The 19,699-nt window shown below is 58.3% G+C and overlaps 1 protein-coding gene across 3 annotated transcripts in view; it reads left to right on the top strand.

Moving 5' to 3' along the window:
* The window catches only part of DSCAML1 (DS cell adhesion molecule like 1), a 96,469-nt gene that overhangs the window by 3,939 nt on the left and 72,831 nt on the right, over nucleotides 1-19,699 (top strand). For all 3 annotated transcript variants that reach the window (XM_064397642.1, XM_064397639.1, XM_064397640.1), the window contains exons 2-3: nucleotides 4,534-4,851; nucleotides 7,170-7,316. In XM_064397642.1, the coding sequence (XP_064253712.1) occupies nucleotides 4,534-4,851; nucleotides 7,170-7,316 (465 nt within the window). The remainder of the gene's footprint in view (nucleotides 1-4,533; nucleotides 4,852-7,169; nucleotides 7,317-19,699) is intronic.

A 19,699-nucleotide genomic window follows, 5' to 3' on the forward strand; every position in this document is an offset into this window, starting at 1 on the left:
AGCCTGGGTGCTGTCGTAATCGCTGGAGGTGGCTCAGGCCCTAATTTCCATGCGGATGCATTAAGGAGCAGGCTCTTGGAGCACGTTTGAGCCGTGCCCTTACCCACCGAGGACCAGAGGCAGGCTCTCCTTCGCTCCCTCTCTGCTCTGTCACCTCGGGAAGGAGCGTGGTGCTCGAGCCAGAGGGGCTGTGCCACCAGGGTGGGACTCTGTGGCGGCCAAATCGCAGTGCCAGGGCAGGGAAGATGCTGTGGCAGGTACCTGCTGCTGTGCTGGGCACCAGCTGAACGCCCCGGGCCCTGCCTGGCATTTCCTGACACGATTTCCACCCCCCTGAGACCTTTCCCTGAGTGGCACAGCGCGCAGGAGTCACAATTTAACCCTCTGGGCTGGCACACGGTGGGGAGGTGACGCCCCGGGAGGACGTGCTGCTCTCCCAGGCACCCCTGAGCTCCCCTTGGAAGGGACCAGCCCTGGTGCTTCCCTCCTCATCCTTCCAGGGCGCTTGGCAGTGCCACTGCCCGCTCCATCAACCCCAAGGTCATCCCTTGGCTGGCACAGGGGCTGTGAAGGGGATGAGGGAGCTCCTCAGGGCAAGGCCGGAGGCTCCCCCAGCGTTCCCCAGGTGCAGGCAGGGTGTGATGGAATCGCTGTCCTCTCCTCAGCACGCAGGAACCATCAGGACTTGCCACCTACCTGTAATTCCCAGCGCCAGGCCTGGGTCCGCTCTCTCCTTGGGCAGGGCAGGTGTCAAACACCCTTAATGAGGATAATAAATGAGCTGCGAGGTGGCCATTAGCCTGCTGCTCTCCTCAGCATCCCCGCAGCGCGGCTCGGGAATCCCTGCTGGCCCCTCCGGAGCCCCTCGGGTGGGCTTTTTCCAGGGGGGAGCCCCGGCAGGTCCTCACCAGGAAGGGGCTCTCAGAAAACTGCTGCCAGTGGGGTGACGTGACCCCCAGTGCAGTGCCTGCCCGGGGGATGGCAGGAGCCCCCCAAAACACCAATTCCTCAGCATTTCCCCGCCTCTGTCAGGTTTCCCCCCGGCTGAAGCACCTGGGGGGCTCGCTGGCTTTGGGTGGGCTCGGGGCCGGCTGTGTGCTGCCAGCAGAGGTGATGGGCGTGCACGGAGAGAAGGAAAAGCCTCTTATCTCGGGAGGAAGAGCCCTGGCTGGCACGGAGCTGGCCCTTGTCTGAGACTGCTCCTAAATCTGCTTCTGAGAAAAGGACGGGCTCTTCTGGGAGGAAAGAACCTGGGAGGAAAGAACCTGGGAGAAAAGAACCTGGAGGAAAGAATTTGCGAGGTTTCATGCTGGCATTGCTGAGCTGCTCGGGCAGGGCACGCTCCTGCACCTCTGCCAGAGATGGTGACACATCCTGGGGACAGTTTGTGGCCCCTCTCTGGAGCTAGGAGGTGTTTGCAGGACAGCCCAGCGCTTTGCTGTGTCACTGAAGGTGCTGGAGCTCGGCAAGCCCAGCCATCAAAACTAGTAAATATTCTGAAGGGATGATAGCAAAATGACTTGCTTCTCCCAGCTCAAATAGAGATATTAATATTTCAATAGCTCTAGGTTGTAATTTAGCACAATTTAGGAAGATTGAGCTCTGATAACTTCAAACACCTGCCCTTCAGAGCCAGCCTGTGTCCAGCCCTGTGCTGGGCTCGGTGCAGCTCCCAGCTGGAGCCAGGCTGGGCTCCCGGCTGCCTTCCCAGCAGAAAGTGTTCCACCTCAGCTCTCCCAGCCTCCTCCTCTCAGGTTCATGTGAATTAATGCCCTCGATATGTAGGTTAGGGTCAGCACAGCTGACCAGATGTGAGCAGTGATTTCTGGTTTAAAAATATTGCTGTGCTATTTCTAAATTTTTAATCTCTCCCAGTGATTTGGAGACAGTTTTATGAAACATGGAATTAGGATGGTGCTCAATGCTAAATGGTAAAGGAGATTATGAGGATTTAACTCTATACGTCTGTCACATAACTATTGCCAATCCCATAACCTCCATTTTCTATTAGAAATCCCTTTCCCCCTTTGACCCGAAAAAGCTTTATGGGTAATCTGAATTTCTCTGTTTATGAGGTATTTTTCCACTCCCAGCCCCTCACCCACCCAGCTCTGAACCCTCCTGGTGCTGCTGAGGGTGAAGATGTTTCCCTGGCAGGCTCTGGGTGCCCCAGGAGCCTCCTCAAGCTGTAATGAGGGATCTGGGGAGAGATCCTGGATGGAGCACGGGGCACAGCCAGATGTCCTTGGTCCAAAGCCAGGCTGAAGGTGGCTTTTGCTGTGCCCTGGCTCCAGCCATCTTCTGCTCAGCTCAGGCTCAGCCACAAATAGCTCTGTGCTGCTCGTGCAGGCTTTGTTTCCCTTCCTCTGCCTGCAAATGTGCGGCTTTTTTCCCTTTCATGTATTTGGGAGAAGCACCGCGCCGCTCGGATGAAGGGAAATGCTGATTCATGACGACAAACCGGCCCGGAGATGTCACAAAATGACATCTGCAGGGCCCAGCGGTGGCCCCGTGGCTCTGCAAAGGCTCGCCTGGAGTTTTGCTCCTCTGTCCGTCCGTCTTTGGTGCTCCTCAGCCAGGGAGGGGAAAACAAACGGCTTTGTCTCCTTCCACCCGTGTGGGGACACAGGGAATCGGCGCGTGGGGACACAAGGAGAGGATTTCGTGGCCTCTAAATTGGTTGTCTCATGTGGTGGCACAGCTGGACCTATCAGCTCATCCCTTCTGTGGCACAGGAGGAACCCTGGTCGCTTTTGGGGACGATTCTGTGCAGTGCACAGAGAGCAAGAGTCAGATGCCGAAAGAGGCGCGAGGTTGAACATCCAGCTGGGAGAAGGATGGAGAGGACTCTGCTCCCAGAAGGGCTGGGGTGTCTCGGGGTGCGCCATCCTGAGTGGGTTGGCTGGTGGCACCAAGGCAGGACGGGCACCTGGCTGGAGAAGCTCGGCACGGCGTTGGGGCGACCGTGGCCGCTCAGCCAGCCCTTCCTCGGGCCAGCAGAGCCCAGGCGCGCGGGTGAGGCTTCCCTTCTCCCCTGTGCTGCCGTCCCCTCCTCCCCAAGTTAAGGAATCGAGGTCAGGAGGGTCCCCCGTGGCTCGTTCTGAACCGCGGCACGGTGCTGATCTGCTTATTGGCTCTGCGGCACCGCGGGCGTGCGCTCAGCCGCGCTATTAATACACCCGCCGAGGGCCCTTCCCAATCCCTGTCCTTCCGCCCACTTGGAAAGAGTGCAGCTAAAAAAAGAAAGCGGATCTGAGTGACTGGGGGCCTCCTCTCCCTTATTTATAGCCAATTTTGCCAGCTTGGGTGGGGAAGGGGGAGCTCGTGGTCCTGGAGACCAGGAGTTGGGGGCAGAGGTCCGTTCCCTACTTCCCATGAAGTTCTTCAGTGGTGAGAGCTGCTCCTGGGCATGCAGGTGGCCACAAGCTCTGCCTGGGCTGTGCCCCTGAACCCACCTCAGCCCTCGTTCGGGTGCCCAGGAGAAGCTCGGGCTGAGGGCAAGGTGGATCTGAGCTCCCCTGCCTGTGCCTCTGGGAGAGGGGAGCAGCCCTGATCCCGGTTTTCCAGCCCTCTCCTGGCTTGGAGGCACTGGTAGGGTGGCAGGGGAGGTCTCTGCCCTGCCTGGCAGTGGTGGGCACTGGGTGTGTTGGCATTGCTGTGCTGGATGGGGCCGCTCTGGGCTGGGGGGTCACAGGAGTGTCGGGGCTGGCAGGAGGAGCAGAGCTGGTGGCCGTGCTTGGCGTGCTCTCCTCGGGGCCATGGGTGCTCGGAGCCAGCTGGGCACCCCTGGGGAAGCCTCGGGGGCTGCCCGGGGTGCCCACCCCGCCTGCACAGCCCCTGGCTGTCCTGCCGAGGTGCCTGTGATCCCTGATCCGTGCTGGCAGCAGGAGCGCTGGCCTGTGAAGGTGGCCTGTGTGCTTCCAGCCGTGCACGGATGCTCTGCGCTCCCCTGCTCCGCACGCAGGGCTCAGGGCTGTGCTGGGGGCTCTCTGTGCCAGGGGATCTCTGTGCCAGAGGGGTCTCTGTGCCACGGGGATCTCTGTACCATGGGGTTCTCTGTACCAGGGGATCTCTGTGCTGGGGAGGTCTCTGTACCAGGGGGTCTCTATGCCAGGGTGGTCTCTGTGCCATGGGGGTTTGGGTTTCTATGCCAGGGGTGTCTCTGTGCCATGGGGGTTTCTATGCCAGGGGGGTCTCTGTGCCAGGCAGTCTCTGTACCAGGGAGGTCTCCATTCCAGGGGGGCTCTCTGTGCTGGGGGTCTCTTTGCCAAGTGGGTCTCTGTTCCAGGGGGGCCGTCTCTGTACCATGGGGGTCTCTGTACCAGGGGGAGGGCTCTCTGTGCCAGAGGATCTCTGTGCCAGGGGATCTCTGTGCCAGGGGCTCTCTGGGCCAGGGGTCTCAGTGTCAGTGGTTCTCTGTGCCAGGGGCTCTCTGTGCCATGGAGGTTCTCTGTGCCAGGGTCTCTCTGTGCCACCAGGCCTGGCAGTCCCCGCAGTGACCCCGTGCCGTTGTGGCCTCTGCTTTGCCCACAGCACGCGCTGAAGATGTTGGAACCAGCCTCTACTTTGTGAACGACTCCCTGCAGCAGGTGACCTTCTCCAGCACAGTGGGGGTGGTGATCCCCTGCCCGGCAGCAGGGTCACCCAGCGCCGTCCTTCGCTGGTACCTGGCCACAGGTGACGACATCTACGATGTGCCCCACATCCGGCATGTCCATGCCAATGGGACTTTGCAGCTCTACCCCTTCTCGCCATCAGCCTTCAACAGCTTCATCCACGACAACGACTACTTCTGCACGGCAGAGAACTCGGCTGGCAAAATCAGGAGCCCAAACATCCGCGTCAAAGCAGGTGGGAGCTGCCTGTGGGTTCTGGGCTGTGCACGAGGGGCTGGCTCCCCCTGCTCTGCTCCGTGGGCTGCCAGGGGCCTGCCAAGTGCCAGGCTGCTGCCTTGGGCTCTTGCAACAGGATGGAGCGGGGAGGAGGGCAGAGCACTGGGTGGGATGTGCAGCTTGGAGGTGTCCAGTGAGTGGTGTGGCTGCAGCCTGGTGGCAGGAGAGTTCCTCTCCCTTTGAGCCAGGATTGTCTCACCCAACCGCTTCTCCCAGCTGTGGGAGGGGCTGGGCCACATCTGTCACCCTCAGTGTCCCACAGCCCAGTTCCCACTGCAGCACCCAGCCCCAGCTTGCCAAGGCTTATTAGGAACAAAAAAAAATTAAATAAATAAAAAAAAGCAGGAATATGGCAAAGAGCTGATTCTAAAAGCCATTATAGTAAATTATTGACCAGGCTGAGGAGGGCTAATAGCCCAGGAATGGCTTCATTATGTAACCTATTAAAAGTGGGGCTAGCAGAGGGAACGTGACAGAAGTGACTACAGGGTTTTTTATTTTAATACCTTGTACTGTGGAGTAAATGGGTATTAACCCCCTTCTGCAGGGTGAATTATTTACCAGCACTCTCAGGTTACCTATAAACCACAGCGTGCTGGAGGAGCAGATGGGGTGTAGTAAACGTGGAGCTGCTGCTCTCCTGGTGTGGCTCTGCTGGGATCCCTCGTGCCCTGGGATCACAGAGAGGGAATCCTGGCTCTCACCCCCATCTCAGTCCTGCAGAATGCAGCCCTGCTGCCGGGCTGGCAGCTCAGCCTCCCCAGCATCAGCAGGAGGTGTGGATGTCCAGGGGGGCCGCCAGGATGTCTCCAGCTCCTGGAGCTGCTCTGCCTCTCTGGCACTGGCAATGGTGGTGGAGCATTCCCCAGCTGCTGCTCCCTCCTGGCCATGCCACACCCCAGTCACTCTCCAGTGCTTCCCAATGGCAGCGCAGCACACAGAGCCAATTACAGCTGCAGAAAGCAGGCAGTAAAATAAAATGCACTGGGAACTGAAAATATGAGGGGCAAAAAAATCTCTGGAAGTCTTGGGAAGGCTGTTGGCGAGCACATGGAGCAAATTTCTCCAGCCAGGGGAGAGCTTTACGTGGGCTGGTTGTGGCTGAGTGTTGCCCTCCTGGGGGTTATTCCCAAAATAACCCCTGCTAGGGTTATTCCTGCTGGCAGGAGCCCTGGCTGTGGGTCTGTGCCCAGGCTCTGTCCCCAGCTGGGCTGCCCGTGGTGGCAGGGAGCATTCAGGATGCTCCTCGTGGTCCCTGCTGGCCTTTAAAGCCTGTGAATAAACCTCAGCTCCAGGTGATTAAGGAAGCTTTTGCTGCTTAATCTGCTTTGGCTCTGCAGCCCCTTTCCGTGCAGCTTCTCCCTGTGCCCTCGTGGCACATCTCTGAGCAGGGAGCCCTGAAAGCCCAGAAAGCAGGCTGGGAATGCTGCCACCCTCTCTGCTGGCCTGGCTGAGTGAGGTGTGGGATGTCCACGGGGACTTCCCACCCAGGGAGAACACCTTCCTTCTGGGAACGAGGGGTTTCCTTCCTGCTGGGGCTGCTGAGGGCTTTTTTTCCTTCCTGCTGGGGCTGCTGAGGGCTTTGTGGAGCTGCTCCTGCCCTGGCCAGCTGTCAGATGACAAAGTGAACATGTATTTCTCAGGATGGCAATGTCTCCATGTTTTTGTCACTGTAAAAAGGGAGCTGCCCTCAAGTGCATTTTGCACTAAAATTCCAGCAGTTTGTGGTGTCTGTGTTGCTGGGGTCGGTGACATCTCTCTGTCTTGCTGGAGAGGCTGAGGTGGGTGCTCCTGGAGCACTGCTGCTGGTCCAGGGAGCAGCACGGAGCTGTCAAAGGGATGTGCATCTCCCTGAGAGACAGGGCACGTGCTGGCAACATGGAAAATTGTCATCTGCTTGCCTCAAATGCTCCTGCAGTGCCTTGAGGGGGGTCCCAGGCTCTGCGCCACGAGCTGTCCCTCCCAGGATGCATTTTCAGCATCCAGGGGTGAAATGCACATTACAACTACAAAATGTCACTGGTCCCCACGCTGAGCAAGCTCAGGTGGCACTGGGCACCGTGGCAGGTCCCAGCAGCAGGACCTGGGCCAGGTGTGCCCCTGTCCCAAGCCCAGCAGCACATTCCCCAGCAGAGAATCCCCGGGAAGGTGCCTGGGATGGAAGCAGCGTGTGGCTGGGTGGGTTGGTTTGTTTGGGAAACGTGGGATTCTAGCAAAAGGAAGTGTGTGTTTTCCCGCAGCACTGTCATGCTACCAACCATCTGCTTTCCTGCACAGTTTTCAGGGAGCCGTACACCGTTCGGGTGGAGGACCAAAGGTCGATGCGTGGAAACGTGGCTGTTTTCAAGTGCCTCATCCCCTCCTCAGTGCAGGAATACGTTAGCGTTGTGTCCTGGGAGAAAGACACCGTTTCTATCATCCCAGGTAAGAGAGGAGCGCCTGTTCTCCTGGAAATCTCACCTGCTCTGCCCTGTGGGATATCTGCTGTCGTGGAGGGTCTGGTTTTTGGCTTGCTGTCTGTGCTTTGCTGCCCAGCAAAGGCTTTCATTGGTGATTTTGCAGCTCCAGGCTGGTGAGAGCAGAGGTGAGGTGCCCAGGCTCTCCTGGGTGCTCTGGCCGTGTGTCCCCAGGGTGAGGGATGCTCAGTGGGATTTTGGCAGCACTCGTGCCCATCCTGGTTTGTGCAGGATGTGTTGGGTACCTGGACAGCAGGGACAGCACCTGCCCTTGCTGCCCGTGTCTGACTGCTGCACCAGGGCTGGTGTTTGTCTTGTCAGGATGATGCTCCAGTCCCTTCTCTTGTCAATTTTCACAACCGATTCGACCACGGGAAAGGAGTTTGGTCAAAATGCCATCACGTGCCTTCTCCCTGTGGTGGAACCTGCTTGGCCTGCCTGTGCCATGCCCCTGCCTCGTGTCCTGGGCCGTGTCCCACTCGGAGCTGACTTCCCTGCGTGGGGAAGGGGTTGTGGGAGGGACAGCACCCTCACCTCTGCAGGGCCAGCTGGCTTCCCCTGGGTATTTCCCTGGGGTTTTTTGGCAGCTGTGGCAGGCTGTGGGCACAGCTCCGTGTCCCCGTGTGCCGGGGTGACCTCGTGGCTCCTTTGCTATCGACGTGTGTGAGCTGGCAGTGAAGCAATCAATAACTGCTTCCCCCGGGGCGTCCAGAGGGAATTAAAGGATTTTGCCCAAAGTGAGTGCTCTGTGCTTGATGTTTGCTCACAGGCCAGAAGGCCCCGGTGCTGCTCCTTGGCTCAGCCCTGCCACGGGGAGCAGAGGCCTCCAGGAGCGGGGCTGGGGCTGCAGGAGCAGCTGAAGGAGCAAAGTGCTCGCCTGGAGGGGGTGATGACCCGCTCTCCTGGGGCTGAGGTGGCCCTTGCTGCTGGGCTGTGCCCCCTGAGTGCAGCCTGGAGGTGCTGGGCTGGCAGTACCCAGGCAGGCACCCTTGGGCAGGGGACAGACGGGCACCCTGCCCTTGCCAGGCTGTGTGGGTGTGGGAACACGAGGTGGATTTCTGTGTGGTGGCTGGCAGTGCCCATCCCCGGGGTGCTCTGGGTGCGTTTTGGGCGGTGCGGGTGATGCTCTGCCCGCCGTGGGCTGCTGCCTTTGCTGGGTGGGACAGCAGGTCCACCACAGGACAGCCTGGGCTGTTTCCTCGGTGGTTTGGGGATCTTTTGGTCTGGGATTCTGGAGGATGGAGCCTGTGTGGCCAGCGGGCTCAGTGGTGTGTTTGCCAAGTGAGCATCCGCGCACTCGCGTGATCCCAACCAGACTCGTTCCCCGGTTTGCTGTGGCAGTGGATTTTTTAATATGATGATTTAATTAGGGTGGAACGATTTTAACATTCTAAAGCAATAATTACCCTAAAGACAGAACATATAAATTGTGTTACAGTGCAGAGTCAACACAAGCAAACATGTTTTGCCGTTGGATTACAAATATAGTATCTGCCTGAAGCTTATTTTTTTTTGTTGTTGGTGTGTTAGAGCTAAAAGTGGCTTTGCTGTTACCAAAAATATGTTTTTCCCTGACCTCTGCTGAACCTCTGCGTCTGCCCTGATTCTGAGCGAGGAGGATGAGGGGAGGGGCGGGGTGGAGGTGAGGAAGGCTGGGCTGTGGTGCTGAGGCCCCTGCTGGTCCCAGTGGAGGGTTGTGCCCGGTGAGACACCGGGTGTGCAGGAACTGCAGCACCTGAGCTCTGAGCTGGGCTCACGGCTGCCTCTGGACTGCTGCTCTCTCCTGACTCCAGCGTGCCAACCCCGCTGCTTTCCCCAGAACTCTGCTCCAGTGCTCCCTGTGGAAGGCTGGGCATCTTCCCAGCACGGGAGGAACAGTCCTGACGTGCAGGGCGGGGGAAATCTCCATCCAGACTGCTTGGTGGCACACAGCTCTTTCGAAGTGACTGTTGGCACAGTAAATGTCTTTTCCCCAACCAAACCAAAACACCTGCAGCTGAGAAACGGGGGCAGAGAGCGCTTCCCCTGGGGCTGCTCTTGTGAGCTCAGCTTCTGCCTCCACATGTGGCTGGAGGGAGCCTTTTTGAGCTTTCTCAGGTTCTAGGAAGAGATTCTGATGTGGCACAGAGCAGCTGTGACTGCCCCATCCCTGAGGGTCCAAGGCCAGCTTGGAGCAGCCTGGGACAGTGGAAGGTGTCCCTGCACATGGCAGGAGGAGGAACAAGGTGGACTTTAAGGTCTCTTCCAACACAAATTGTTCTTTAATTCTATGACTGAATAATTTTTTTTTTCCTTAATTGGGATCACAGGTCTCCCAACCTCTGACACTTTTTCAGCCAGACCTTGTTGCTCTTTTGGTGGGTGCAGAACCTTGCTGGTGGGAGCTGCTGCCTCCCTCCCGGGCTATGGGTGACGAGTTGTGCTGTTTGGTTAACTTGGCAACGCCGTAACCTACCCCGAAATCAGAGATAAACTCTTTATGGCAGGTTATCCCGCACGTAAATCATCATTAGTGCAGCTCATTTTTGTTTAGTGCCCACCTGACTGTGCTGCTGTGTGTTTAGAGAAGTCAAGGGTTGCAGAGAAATTACAGGGCTTTCAAAAACCCATTTGCCTTGCTGGTGCTCACATCAGAATCAATCTTGCCTCGTGTTGCAGCCTTGCCACCGACACAGCCCCGCTGCCAGGCTCTGCTGCTGTGCCTGGGGGGCAGCAGGGGTGACAGGACAGGGCTGGGGGGACAATCACACCTCAAACTGCTGCTCCTGCTGCACTTGGGCTGTGTTGAGGGGCTGGAGAGCAGCACAGCAGCTGAGCAGAGAGTTTTACACACCCTCCACCCCTCTCCCGTGGAGTGAGAGTGAGAAAATCCTGCTGCAAGCTGCGTTAGAACTCAACGTTGTAAACAGCTTTTCTTTTATTATTTTATTCTTGTTTTGTGTGGCAGTGTGGAGCCCAGGTGTGTGGGCACCCCTGGGGTGCCTGTCCAGCTGCAGTTTGCAAAAACAACCCAGGGAGACACTGGTGACACCACCAAGTGGGGTTTGAGCCATTTCTGCCCCTCCTCAGCTGCTGCCAGGTGTTTATTTGGGCACTGCTTGGCTTTTCCAACCCCCTGAGCACACACCAAACCCTCCCAGCTGGCTCAGGGGTGTCACTGTGTCCAGCTTTGCCTTGCTGGGCACAAATATCACTTTTCCAGGTTGTGCCAGGGGGAAAAACAGCTCTGGGGCTGAGGGCAGTGGGGTTTGGAGGCTGTGAGCGTTGCCAGCCTGGCAAAGCCCGAGCTGAGCTGTTATTTGCTGCTTCAGTGTTGTGTACTTGATAGGTGGTGTTGGAAAAATTCTAAATAGAGCACTTGTCAAGGTAGCAGCGTTTCTAAGGGTGCTGCCTTTGTCACCAGCCTAATACAAATCCTCTGAGGGCTGCGCAGATGAGGATGTACTTAGTCACTGGTTATCCACAAAGCCTTTTCTCTGGAAAGCAAAACGTAAAGCTTGCCAGAAGGAAGGAGCTGAAAAAAAAAAAAAAAATTGAGTTCTGTGAAGTTTTGGACGTGGTTTTTTTGTGTGTTGTGGGCTGAGCCTTTCAGGAGTTTCCAAAATATCTCTGCCTGAGTTAATCCGTGGTGCTGCAGCTGTGAGTGTCACTTGGGCTGCGTGGCCCTTTCTGTCCCACCTCAGATGTCCCCAAGGCTGGGTCTGGGGTCCTGAAACTCCTCTGAGCAGCTCTTTGGTGCTTGGGCAAGGAAAGGGCAGCAGCTCCTCAGGGTTTCAGGCAGTCCAGCCCCCCTGAAATGTTCTCTGTGCTCTGCTCACCTGGCCAGGGCTGCGCTGCTTTTCTCTGAAATGACAGAAGTGGGAACTGCACACAAACCCCACTGTAATCCATCCCAGATGTGGGGAGTCCAGGGTGAGGCAGGAGGCTGGATTGCTGGGATTTCTGGGGTTTTTGGGATTCCTGGAGTTCTGGGAGTTCTGGAGTTCAGGGATTTCTGGATTTCTGGGGTTTCTGGTGTTTCTGGGATTTCTGGGATTTCTGGGATTTCTGGAGTTCAGGGATTTCTGGGATTTCTGGAATTTCTGGGATTTCTGGGGTTTCTGGGATTTCTGGAATTTCTGGAGTTCAGGGATTTCTGTGATTTCTGGGATTTCTGGGATTTCTGGAGTTCAGGGATTTCTGGATTTCTGGGATTTCTGTGATTTCTGTGATATCTGGGATTTCTGTGATTTCTGGAGTTCAGGGATTTCTGTTTTTTCTGGAGTTTCTGGGATTTCTGGGCTCAGCATTCCCCCGGGCAGATGCTGCCTGCCGAGGGGCACGGGGCGGGGGGGTGCCCCTGGCCCCGGATAATTGGGCATTGTCCTGGTGTCAATGGGCTCATTCTGGGGGCCATCAGGCTCCCGTTCCTGGGGAAAAGCTGGAAGCCGGGACAGAACAAACACGGCCGGGAACAGCCGCCCTTGCTCGCCTTTGGCGTCGCGCAGAGCTTTGGGGCAGAGGGGACTCGCTGCGGGTCGCTCTTTTGGGTGGGTTTTGCCCGGAATTGGGATGAGCCCGGCTGGTTTGAAGCAGGAGGCTGTGAGCGGAGCGGGCCGGGCACGGGGCCACCCCGCTGCCGTGTCCCCGCTGTCCCCTGCCTTGTCCCCCGCTGTCCCCGGGCAGAGCCGGGCGCGATGCGATGGCAGCGAGCCGCGTCCTGTCCTTGCTGCCCGCAGGAGCCGCAAACCTTCCCCTGCCGGCCCCGAGATCGCCAAAGGTGTCCTGCCTTCTCCCCCACCCCTTGCCACCCTCTCTGGCTGCGACATGTGCCCAGACCTGTTACAGAGGGAAGTAGCTCCAGGCGTTATTCTCACCAAGTGGGGTGAGATTCTGTCTGAAATCATTTCATCCTTCCCCAGAGACTTGGCGTGAATTTTATCTAATCGCCATGGCAACAGATAAAAAAAGGTGTGAGCACATCTCCTTTTGCTGTGATAATTCAGATTTATATATTCAGATCAGATTGGAGTTAGAGATTTTAAAAGGAGCAGATGCAGCAGAAGGTGTGACTGCAAATAATGTGGCGAGAACGTTTGATGATCCTGCCCTTTAAGAGGGGAGAGCGCTTTCCCGCAGGTTTTTTTGGAATATAATTATTCCATCAAATCCACTTTAACAAGGACTCATTATAGCCCCGATAATGCAGAGTCACGTTGGAGACAATCTCCACACGCATGCACACCCGGCACACGCAGGGACCACAACAAGTAAACAGCAGCCTGGCACAGCCCCGAGCCCCGGCGGCCACCCCGGCGTCCCTGTCACCTCCTGCTGCCCCAATCCCGCAGCCCCAGCCCTGCAGCAGGGCCCGGGTGGGGATTTGGTGGCACCGAGCTCCGCCTGTCCCAAACCAGAGCTGCTGGCAGCGCCTGCGGGGAGGGGAGCTCTGGCTGAGAGCAGCAGAAGGAATCGCACACTCCTGGGATGGTTTGGGCTGGAAGTGGCCTCAGAGCATCCCATCCCAGCCCTGCCACAGCCAGGGACACCTCCTGCTGTGCCAGGCTGCTCCAAGGCCTGTCCAGCCTGGCCCTGGGCACTGCCAGGATGGGGCAGGCACGGCTGCTGTGGGCACCTGTGCCAGGGCCATGCTTTAGGGCACCCTGAGCAGCAGCTGTGCCGCAGGGAAGGGACGAACAGCGAGTAGAGAGAGGGTGGGATGGGGCCCTGAGGGTCTGGAGACCCCAGGGAGGCAGTGGGCTGTAAATCTCCTGTGGAGAGCAGGGAGCAGGAGCAGGGAGAGATCAGCTGGAGGAAGGATCTGCTGGTCTCCTGGCTCCTGGGGTGACCCTTTGTGCTGGGGTACAGCGCTCCAGTGGCACTGAATGGCACACAGGCAGTGGCCAGGACAAGAGGGAAGTCCCCTGGAGCTCCCCACTGGTGGCGTGGGGAGAAGGGGAGTGATGTGGGCAGGAGGGGGCTGGGGCTGGTGAGCCTCAGAGGGGTCTGGGCTCCCCTGGAGTCCCTCAGGATCTCTTGGAGTGTGCCCTGCACTTCCCTGTGAGAGGATCCTGTGCTCTGCACCAGCCCCAGGGAAGGTTGTGGGGCACAGCTCGAGCTCTGTATTGAAACCTGGAGCCTCACGTGCCTCGTGCACCTTGCTGAGCCCAGGACCCTCCTGCCTGACCCCAGAGCCGAGCCTGGAGCATCTGAGTCCCTGCTGAACCACAGGGGCCGTGCTCTCGTGTCCCTGTTCATGGGGCACTTGCTAAATTCTGATGCTTTTGTGCATTTTAAAGACCTTGCTGAAACCCTCTGGGGTGGGTTTCTGTAGGGCACTGGAGCAGCCCAAGCCGAGGCTGTGCTCAGCACTCCCTGCACTGGGGGTGCAACCCACCATCACCATGGGCCACCTCCCCTCAGGGGTCCTTGGAGTGACCCCTCTGCCTGCAGGCTGCTGCCAGCCTGATGGGCTTGGAATGCTCCAAAATCCACATGAAAATCCCAGAAGAGAACGGAAACACAGAATACAGGGAGCTGGGAGTGACCCAGGGAAATCCAGCTCAGGACAGCCCCGAGAACATCCCAAAAAGCCACCAGAGCCAGCTCAGAGACACGGGCTTGCTGGCATGTGCAGGTTCTCCATGGAGAACACTCCTGTCCTTCTCTACTCTGTTTAGATGTCACCTGTGAGGGAGGAGCTGGCTCCTGTCCCCTGGCCCAGCTCTCCCCGGAGCACAGCCTGCCCGGGCAGTGATTGCCACAGCAAAGCCCGGTGCTGTGAGAGCTGCACAGCCCAAAGCTCGTCCCAAACCACACGTTGGTGTGAGCCTGAGCTCCTGCCCCGGGGCCTGCCAGGGCCAGGAGCTGCAGCACTGGAGCCAGCACCTCTCGTGGTGTGCAGCCCACCCCAGAGGGGGCTCGTGGGCAGGGGAGGGGGTGTGGGTGTGTGTCCCCCTCCCCCTGCTGCCCGTGCAGCCGTGCACATCCCCAGATGCAGAAACAATCGCGGTCATTATTCCTGCCATGGTGACAGTGACAGTGGCAGGGATGCCAGCTTCCTCACACAGACGGCTTTATTTCATCTCCTCCGCTTTTCAAAGCCTCTTTCATTTTGTATGAGGAGACAGATGTGAAGGGCTGCAGGCTGATAAATTCTGCTGCCTTATGAAAAGAGAGGGTGGGTTTTTGTTGTGGTTGCAGCTCTTCCTCCCTGCCTCCCTCCCCAGCTCCCTCCCAGCCACCTCTCGCTGCTCCAGGCAGGGGACACTGCCTGCTGGCACCAGGGCTGAGTCCCAGGGTGCAGAACCTGACCTGGTGGTGGTGGGCACCTGGCTGGTAACAAACCAGCCCCTGGTTGGGAGGCAAGGAGCCCGGGGGTGCAGATGCCCCCCAAAACCCCCGTGGGGTGGGCAGGAGCTGAGCCAGGCTGTGGAGCCAGGGCTGAGCCTTCCTAGGGGGTTCAGCCCAAACCTTCATCCTCCCTGGGACAGCACGGGGCTGTGAGCTCAGGGACGGGCTGCTGTGCCCTGTGCCAGCAGCTGTGGGACAGCGAGGGAGCAGCAGCAGCTCCTGGTGGGGCGGTGAAGCCTCTGCTCTGCTCCTCTGCCTTCCCCCTGCAGCAGCTGGCTCCAGTGGAACCTGCCCTGGGGGGCACCAGGGGTCCCGGGGCTGCCCCCCTTCCTCCCCTCCTGCTCTGCTGACGATAGTTCAAGTTTAAAAATAAATTGCTCCATCTTTAATTGCGGTTTAAATAACTGCTTCATTTTTATTTAAATGTGGCTCTGCAAGGCTTGGAGAACAATTAGGAGAAAATACAGGGCATTGCTCTGGTGCATGTGTTCAAGCATATAATTAATTTTTTTTATTATACTGATGTTTGCCGAATCTGGAAAAAGATCTTATTGTTCCTCTTGATTCAGTCACGCAGAGGATCTACAAATACACCAGCCATTTCAGGCCTCCATCTCCCACAGCGTGGAGCCCTGCTGCTGACACAGGGGAGGCTCCTGGTGGGCACAGCCTGCCTGGGGCTGCTGGATGTGCCCCCAGTGCCAGGCTGGGGCTGCTGGATGTGCTCCCAGTGCCAGGCTGGTGGGCACAGCTCAGTCTGCCACTGCTGGATGTGCTCCCAGTGCCAGCCTGGTGGGCACAGCCTGCCTGGGGCTGCTGGATGTGCCCCCAGTGCCAGGCTGGTGGGCATAGCCCAGATTGGGGCTGCTGGATGTGCTCCCAGTGCCAGCCTGGTGGGCACAGCCTGCCTGGGGATGCTGGATGTGCCCTCAGTGCCAGGCTGGTGGGCACAGCTCAGTCTGCCACTGCTGGATGTGCCCCCAGTGCCAGGCTGGTGGGCACAGCCCAGGCTGGGGCTGCTGGATGTGCCCCCAGTGCCAGGCTGGGGCTGCTGGCTGTGCCCCCAGTGCCAGGATGGTGGGCACAGCTCAGTCTGCCACTGCTGGATGTGCCCCCAGTGCCAGGCTGGTGGGCACAGCCCAGATTGGGGCTGCTGGATGTGCCCCCAGTGCCAGGCTGGTGGGCACAGCTCAGTCTGCCACTGCTGGATGTGCCCCCAGTGCCAGGCTGGTGGGCACAGCTCAGTCTGCCACTGCTGGATGTGCCCCCAGTGCCAGGCTGGTGGGCACAGCTCAGTCTGCCACTGCTGGATGTGCCCCCAGTGCCAGGCTGGTGGGCACAGCTCAGTCTGCCACTGCTGGATGTGCCCCCAGCCCCTTCTGAAGGGTCTGGGGGCTGTTTCAGAGCCCAGGGCCCTCCCCAGGGGCTCTCCCTGTCAGGTTTGTGCTGTTTGGCAATGAGAGGTGCCAAAGGCCCGTCCAGGCTGGGGGATGAGGAGTGGCACCCCTCAGGGCTCGGCGTGCCCCAGGGCTCTCCAGGACTGGAAATCTCCCTCCCAGGCCCTCGGGATCAGGTTCCCAAGTGCTGAAGTGCTTCTGGAAGTGCTGGGAGGGAGCTGCTGTGATCTGGCAGGCTCTGAGCTTATCAGTCAAAGGTGCTTTGCTTGGTGACAGAAGCCACTTGTGGTAAACAAGCTGCTGGCCCTTTGGACCCCTGACAATCTTTTAACCATTTATTAAAGCAGCTATGAGCTCTTCTTGGAAATGAAATCTTAATAGCGAGCGTGGCAGAGATTTTTCACAGATGGCAGCACTGCCAAAAGCAGGCATTCAAGAAAACATTCATCAAAAACATTCATTTCTTTCAAAAAGAAATTGACGTTTATAGCGTAGACAAATTTGGGACTCATTTGCTTTGCCTTTCAGTTTCTGGATTTTTAGAGGTCACGTTTTTCTGCACCTTCGAGGGCTGGAAACTGGTGTTATTTTTAACTGGAAACTGAGATTCTCGTGGAACGTGCCACAGGAAATGGGGCATGCGGAGAGGCTGGGGCATGGCAGGACCTGTGCAGCGCTGGGGGATCTGCAGGGCACCACAGAATTGTGGAATATCCTCATTTGGAAGGGACCCATCAAAGGCCTGCTCCTGCACGGACACCCCAGCAATGCCACCCTGGGCTGGCAGCGTTGCCCAAAGGCCCCTGGAGCTCTGGCAGCCTTGGGGCTGGGGCCATCCTCCCCTGGCTGTGCTCCAGCTCTGCCCTGACTCTGGATTTTGCATGCAGAACCTTCCGGGGGTGAGATGGTGCCCAGCTGGTGATGGAGAGCATGGCAGGGCCCAGTGGGAGCTGTGCCCTGGCACAGAGAGCCAGGGAGCCTCCACATGCCCCGGAGAGCATCTCTGGACCCCACCCCACCCGGGAAGGGAAGGACGGGTGTGCCCTCCCTCCTTAAAAAGCCCAAAATTCCCTTAAGAGGGAGCAATTCATTCGCAGCTCATCTCCATTTCATCTGAAGGCTGCACCACGCTGGGTTTCAGCCTTGTTATGTTTTCTCTTGAGCAATACCTTTTATTTCTGCAGTGTTTAATATTCCTTTCCAGAGCCTCCGTTGCCTGTTCTGGGTCTTTCCACCGAAAGCAGCTTTAAAACTCTAATTTTTCGTGGCTGAGCGTGTCACAACCAGCTGGGTCCTCTTTGCTTGAGTGCTGTCGCCCCTCCCCATCCTCGCCGTGCCCGCTCTTCCCTCCGTGCCAGGCATCCCTAGCCAGGGGTACCCTTCACAGGCAGGCCCAGCTCCAGGAGAAGCGGCTTCTCTCACCCAAACCAGCCTGGTGCTTGGAGCTGGGCACTGCCAGGGGCTGTAAACGCTGTCACAGGGCTGGGGAAGCAAATGGTGCAGGCACGGAAACCATCGCCGTGCTGGTCAAGGGGAAGGGTGGGATGTGTGTCCTCATCCTGGGGAGCAGGGGAAGGACAGGTCTGTGTGTCCCCATCCTGGGGAGTAAAGGGAAGGACAGGTCTGTGTGTCCTCATCCTGGGGAGTAAGGGAAGGACAGGTCTGTGTGTCCTCATCCTGGGGAGTAAAAGGAAGGACAGGTCTGTGTGTCCTCATCCTGGGGAGTAAGGGAAGGACAGGTCTGTGTGTCCTCATCCTGGGGAGTAAAAGGAAGGACAGGTCTGTGTGTCCTCATCCTGGGGAGTAAGGGAAGGACAGGTCTGTGTGTCCTCATCCTGGGGAGTAAAAGGAAGGACAGGTCTGTGTGTCCTCATCCTGGGGAGTAAAAGGAAGGACAGGTCTGTGTGTCCTCATCCTGGGGAGTAAAGGGAAGGACAGGTCTGTGTGTCCTCATCCTGGGGAGCAGGGGAAGGACAGGTCTGTGTGTCCTCATCCTGGGGAGCAGGGGAAGGACAGGTCTGTGTGTCCTCATCCTGGGAGTAAAGGGAAGGACAGGTCTGTGTGTCCTCATCCCTGGGAGTAAAGGGAAGGACAGGTCTGTGTGTCCTCATCCTGGGGAGTAAAAGGAAGGACAGGTCTGTGTGTCCTCATCCTGGGGAGTAAGGGAAGGACAGGTCTGTGTGTCCCCATCCCTGGGAGTAAAGGGAAGGACAGGTCTGTGTGTCCTCATCCTGGGGAGTAAAAGGAAGGACAGGTCTGTGTGTCCTCATCCTGGGGAGTAAAGGGAAGGACAGGTCTGTGTGTCCTCATCCTGGGGAGCAGGGGAAGGACAGGTCTGTGTGTCCTCATCCCTGGGAGTAAAGGGAAGGACAGGTCTGTGTGTCCCCATCCTGGGGAGTAAAGGGAAGGACAGGTCTGTGTGTCCTCATCCTGGGGAGTAAAGGGAAGGACAGGTCTGTGTGTCCTCATCCTGGGGAGTAAAGGGAAGGACAGGTCTGTGTGTCCTCATCCCTGGGAGTAAAGGGAAGGACAGGTCTGTGTGTCCCCATCCCTGGGAGTAAAGGGAAGGACAGGTCTGTGTGTCCCCATCCTGGGGAGTAAAGGGAAGGACAGGTCTGTGTGTCCTCATCCTGGGGAGCAGGGGAAGGACAGGTCTGTGTGTCCTCATCCTGGGGAGTAAAGGGAAGGACAGGTCTGTGTGTCCCCATTTCTGGGGAGTAAGGGAAGGACAGGTCTGTGTGTCCCCATTTCTGGGGAGTAAGGGAAGGACAGGTCTGTGTGTCCTCATCCTGGGGAGTAAAGGGAAGGACAGGTCTGTGTGTCCTCATCCTGGGGAGTAAAGGGAAGGACAGGTCTGTGTGTCCTCATCCTGGGGAGCAGGGGAAGGACAGGTCTGTGTGTCCCCATCCCTGGAAGTAAAGGGGAGGACAGGTCTGTGTGTCCCCATTTCAGGGTGTAAAGGGAAGGACAGGTCTGTGTGTCCCCATCCCTGAGGAGTTCTGGTGGTGGCTGAGGTGCAAACCCCGTGCTGGTCATGGCTTTGCACTCACCAGACCCTGCTCCAGCCCCCAGCTGACGGCTGGGAGCTGCTGCTCCCCACAAACCCTTCACCCTGGCGAGGAGCAGCGTGCTGCAGGCAGCAGGAGCCGGGGCCAGCTCAGGGGGTGTCCCTGCTGTGCCATTCCGTGTCCCTGTGGCTCTCAGCCTGGGCTGTGCCTGCAGCCCCGTGGCTCGCTGGCGCTGCGGTTTCGCGGGCGCCTCCCGAGGTGTTTCTGCAGCTTGTTTCACACCCGGCAGCAAAGCTGGGCCTCGCTGCCAGCGCTCACCAGCAGCAGGGCTCGGGAAGCACCTCCTGGCAAGCAGGTGCCCGGCTCTGGGTGCCCGGGTGGGATTTCCCCCTGCCCGGCGAGCTTGGAGCCACGCTGCTCCTTGCAGGGAGGGATTGCTGCCGTGCCCGGGTGAACTCTCCCTGCACCTTGGGCCACGTGCTCAGAGCTGCTCCCTGCACTGCTGTGTAATCCACCCCCCATCCTGGCACGTCCCGGTGTTTGGACAGGAGCTGTGGCTGCTGCAAACGCTGGATGGACGGCACGCGCCCGCCCGTGTCAAGGATTGACTGCGC

Source organism: Passer domesticus, chromosome 23 (genome assembly GCF_036417665.1).
Source record: "Passer domesticus isolate bPasDom1 chromosome 23, bPasDom1.hap1, whole genome shotgun sequence".
Lineage (NCBI taxonomy): Eukaryota > Metazoa > Chordata > Aves > Passeriformes > Passeridae > Passer > Passer domesticus.